At 32.8% G+C, this 4,536-nt stretch overlaps 1 protein-coding gene across 1 annotated transcript; it reads left to right on the top strand.

The window, feature by feature from the left end:
• The first annotated feature begins 1,112 nt into the window (after positions 1-1,112).
• GPAT1 (glycerol-3-phosphate acyltransferase 1) lies at positions 1,113-3,926 on the top strand. The gene is made up of 2 exons (XM_012211160.4): positions 1,113-2,130; positions 2,909-3,926. Exons 1-2 carry the CDS (start codon positions 1,399-1,401, stop codon positions 3,800-3,802), a joined length of 1,626 nt encoding a protein of 541 aa, XP_012066550.1. The 5' UTR covers positions 1,113-1,398; the 3' UTR covers positions 3,803-3,926.
• The last annotated feature ends 610 nt before the right edge of the window (positions 3,927-4,536 follow it).

Raw genomic sequence — 4,536 nt, 5'->3', positions numbered from 1 at the left:
CTTAATAGTGAAATTGAACAGAGCACACCTTTGTAACTTATAAAAAAAGCAACCATCATGTGCATATAAGCATCAAAAAGGTTGTGATTTCAATTAAAACCAATGGCTGTGATCCAATCATACGTTATTACCTTGACACTAAACCAGAAGTGGCTCTACTTGTTACTACGTTATTTTTTTCTAACCTAATTAAAGTCAAAGGCTAAATTTAGTTGAATTTGACATGGGTTCTGATCTTTTACGACAAACCCCTTTTCTTTTCTTTTCTTTTTTTTTTTTTTGTTTTAAAAAAAAAAAGTCAAAATAATCAGATGGATATGGTTTATCTAACATGTGATTGGTCCATGTGGATCAGAAATGAAATGCCTTGAAGGATGATAGAAGTTTCAGAGTATCCATCCATCTTTCTATCGTTGCAGTGTTTTGTCAAACACAAGCATAATTGACCTCAAGGAACGCCTTCAAAAATTGCACGCATTACGATACAACAAAATTTCAAACATAAGCCCCGAAACCTACAAAGACCGGTCACCAACAAGCCAACCTACCTCTTTCTACTGCTAACCATGTATAGCCATGTTCATTGAGGGCGGTTACTTATCTTTTTCTTCTTTGGAAAAACATACTAAAGGACCCAATTTAAAAAATTATTTTAGATTAAAGAAGCATATAATCATACGGTTCGGTAAGTCCTTAGAACTAGTGATTTCGGCTCATGCAACTATTCATTTCAATCTTCTGGAATAAAGTATTTGAACTAATCTAGACATAGTTGGTTCTAGATCGATTATAATTTCAACCATTTCAACCCGTTCAATATGATTTCCTATTTTTAAGCTTTCTCTCCTTTTTTTTTAATATATCATAATCTATTGGTTTGGCTATTTTGGATTAATTTTGATTTTAAATATTAAAACAGAAGCTGGTTTGAAATTTTTCTCAATGCCGAACCAATTTTGAAATTAATCATCTTAAATTCTTTTTTTAGTTTGATTTTTTTCTAATTTCAATTCAAAACCATGGATGAATAGTATTGGAAAATATTGAAAAAAAAGTACTTACAGTAAAATTTTAATTATTTATAAAATCATTTTCATTCCGTTATACATGAAAATAAAATTGTTTTTCCACAGCACTTTTTTTCTTAATTTTCTTTCTTTATTTACCATTTCCGTACGTCATGTAAACAGGATGAAATTTGTATGCTGCAATTAATGCTAGCGGTGTGGCTAACCAAACCCAAATGCTGTGGTCAACTTCTCCTTTACACAGCCCTTTAATGACTCCTATAAATTTTCTCTTTATCCTTCGCTCTTCTTCATAACGCTCTCTCTCTCTTTATTTTACCTCTCTATCTCTCTGTGTATTAAGTCACAGTTGATATAGAAAGAAAAAGCCATGGTCCTCTATATGGTTATTCTAAAGCTAGTAGACTGGGTCTTGTACCAGCTTTTGGCGAACTCTTGTTACAGCGCAGCGAGGAAGGTAAGAAGCTATGGCTTCTTCTTGAAAAACCTATATATAAAATCATCGCAGCAACACTCTCAGTTGTTTCCTAATGTAAGCAAGTGTAATTTAGAGAATAGGGAGTCTGATACATTGGTTTGTGACATTAATGGAGCCTTGTTAAGAACAACTTCTTTCTTCCCTTATTTCATGCTAGTTGCTTTTGAAGGTGGTAGCATTTTTAGAGCATTTTTTCTGTTGATATCATGTCCCCTTTTATGGGTTTTTAATACTGAGCTTTATTTAAGAGTCGCCATCTTTATAACCTTTTGTGGGCTCAAGAAAAGAGATGTTGAGAGTGTTGGTAGGGCAGTTTTGCCTAAGTTTTATTTAGAGAATCTTCATCTTCAGGCTTATGAGGTATTAGCCTCAACTGGGTCTAGGGTTGTTATTACAAGTGTTCCTAGAGTTATGGTTGAAGGATTTCTTACCGAGTACTTGAGGGTTAATAAAGTTATGGGTACGGAGTTGCAAACTGTTGGCAATTATTTCACTGGTTTGTTGTCTAATTCTGGTTTGCTAGTAAAGCACAGAGCTTTCAAGGATTTCTTTGGAGACAAAAAGCCTGAGATAGGCCTTGGAAGTTCAAGCCCCCATGACCAACTCTTCATCTCCCCTTGCAAGGTATATAATGTGTTTTATAAACTAGTTCTGTTAAGTAACCAATTTTTCTCTTTCTTTACATTTTTTTTTTTGGCATAATTTTGTTGCAATTGGATTCGGACTCTTAAAAGTTAAGATTTTTTAGATAATATGGCTACACTACCTGCAAGTGAAAGCTCGTTACCATTCTATATTTAGGTGTTCCTTGACCTAATTATTATGTTCAATAGGACATGCAAGTTGTGGTGGACTTGTGTGGGATTATAATGATCCCTTTCATGCGCAGTAATTATATGGGGAAATAATAAAAGAATGGGAGCAGAAAAATAAAATAAAATTGGGGAACCAAAAAAAAGTTTTGGTGGGGTAGGGTGGGTCTGCATGCAAGCTCCTTCTACATTACTAATGCTTAACAATTCATTAACAATTTTATTTTTGGTTCAGTAAATTTTAGAGGGGAGAGAGACATCAAACTTTTGATCTTGTCGAGCTTTGTATATTATTAGGAGACAAAGTGATTGACAATTGATGTATCAAGGCCAATTGCATTTCAAAGAAACTGGTTTAGAATCATTTCATTTCAACACCAATGCATGGGCATGCAAAGGCTAATTAAGTGTTTTCTTTCTTGTGGGTAAATGTACCATTATTGAATTTGATATAAATGAACTCTGCAAGCATTCTCTAATCCCAAGTATTTGACATTTTATACATGCAAGGTTTCTTGGTAGTATAAATCTTCTGCTACTTCATTATGTATATATATATTTATATGAGTTTTATATTTTGAATGTGACAGGAAGGTTATTTGGTGAATAAAGAAGACAGCAAGAACAGTGAGAGCTCATCAATCATGCCAAGGGAGAAATATCCAAAGCCTCTTGTATTTCATGATGGGAGGCTAGCTTTCTTGCCCTCTCCATTAGCAACTCTCTCAATGTTTATGTGGCTTCCTCTTGGATTCATTCTTGCTATCTTTAGACTCTTTGTGGGTATTGTCCTACCTTACAAATTAGCCTTATTTTTGGGCACTTGGAGTGGTGTAGACATAAGGGTTAAAGGTTGCAGACCCCCAAGTTTAGGGCAAAAAAGGAAGGGTGTCCTCTATGTTTGCACTCATAGGACACTATTGGACCCAGTTTTTCTTAGCACTTGTTTAGGTAAGCCTTTGACTGCTGTAACATATAGCCTAAGCAAAATGTCTGAATTAATAGCACCAATTAAAACAGTTAGATTGACTAGAGAGAGGAAACAAGACGGAGAAACCATGCAAAGATTGTTAAGTGACGGTGATTTAGTAGTATGTCCTGAAGGGACCACATGTAGGGAACCATATTTATTGAGATTTAGCTCCCTATTTGCTGAGTTAGCTGATGAGATAATTCCAGTGGCTATAAATACTCATGTAACTATGTTCTATGGAACAACTGCAAGTGGGTTGAAATGCTTGGATCCAATTTTCTTTCTAATGAACCCCAAACCTTGTTACCAAATTCACATCCTTGAAAAGCTGCCAAGAGTGCTCACTTGTGCTGGAGGAAGATCTAGCTGTGAAGTGGCTAATTACATCCAAAGACAATTGGCTAATGCTTTGGGATTTCAGTGCACCAATCTTACCAGGAAAGATAAGTACTTGATGCTAGCAGGAAATGAAGGTATTGTACGAGATAAGAGAGAGAGAGTTAAACGCTAGATTAGCAAATCAGCATATGTCCATTATGTTTTTTTTTTATCCTTTTTTTAGTTTTAATATTGCATATTTATTATGTTTTGTGGGATTAATTACCTCATAATTTACATATTCTTTAGCTTGATAAGTTGATAGAGAAATTTTTTATATAGACCCGCTTCACTTGATTCATACATTAACTAATTATATAAGTCAAGTTTTTAATTTTACTAACACTAATTACTAAATGCTTCCTAAATATTGTGGGAAAAAATATGTAAGTGGTCGCACATAACGATATGTTCAAAAAACAAAGAAAAAAGGGAAAAAAAAAGATATTGTGTAATGCTTCGGAATTTTATTTTTGTATATTAAATTGAATAATTAAATTATAATATAAAAAACTAATTGAATTAAATTATTAATAAAATTAAACTTGAACTTAATTGAATCATATTAAATTAATTGTGCAATATTTCGGAATTTTATTTTCAAAAGTCTCCAATTTAAAATCAAGTCTAATGCATAATTTTCAGGCAATGTGTATATTTATATAATATTATTCTTTTGTATGACGTCTGTTGCATGTTGACTACACTCGTTATATATTATTTTTTTATCTATATAATATTAAAGCATAAGTTTTGTTTAGATTAAAATAAATATAAGTGATGAATTTGTATTAGACTTTTTCAAATAAACTACTTGCAATGCTATTTTTATGTACTTAATTTTATTTTTATACAATAGAGTGGTCT

The sequence above is a fragment of the Jatropha curcas genome, chromosome 4 (genome assembly GCF_041381405.1).
Source record: "Jatropha curcas cultivar XTBG-Jc1 chromosome 4, XTBG_Jcur_1.0, whole genome shotgun sequence".
Lineage (NCBI taxonomy): Eukaryota > Viridiplantae > Streptophyta > Magnoliopsida > Malpighiales > Euphorbiaceae > Jatropha > Jatropha curcas.
Note: the sequence above shows the minus strand (reverse complement) of the source record. Positions and strands in the feature narration are given on the sequence as shown.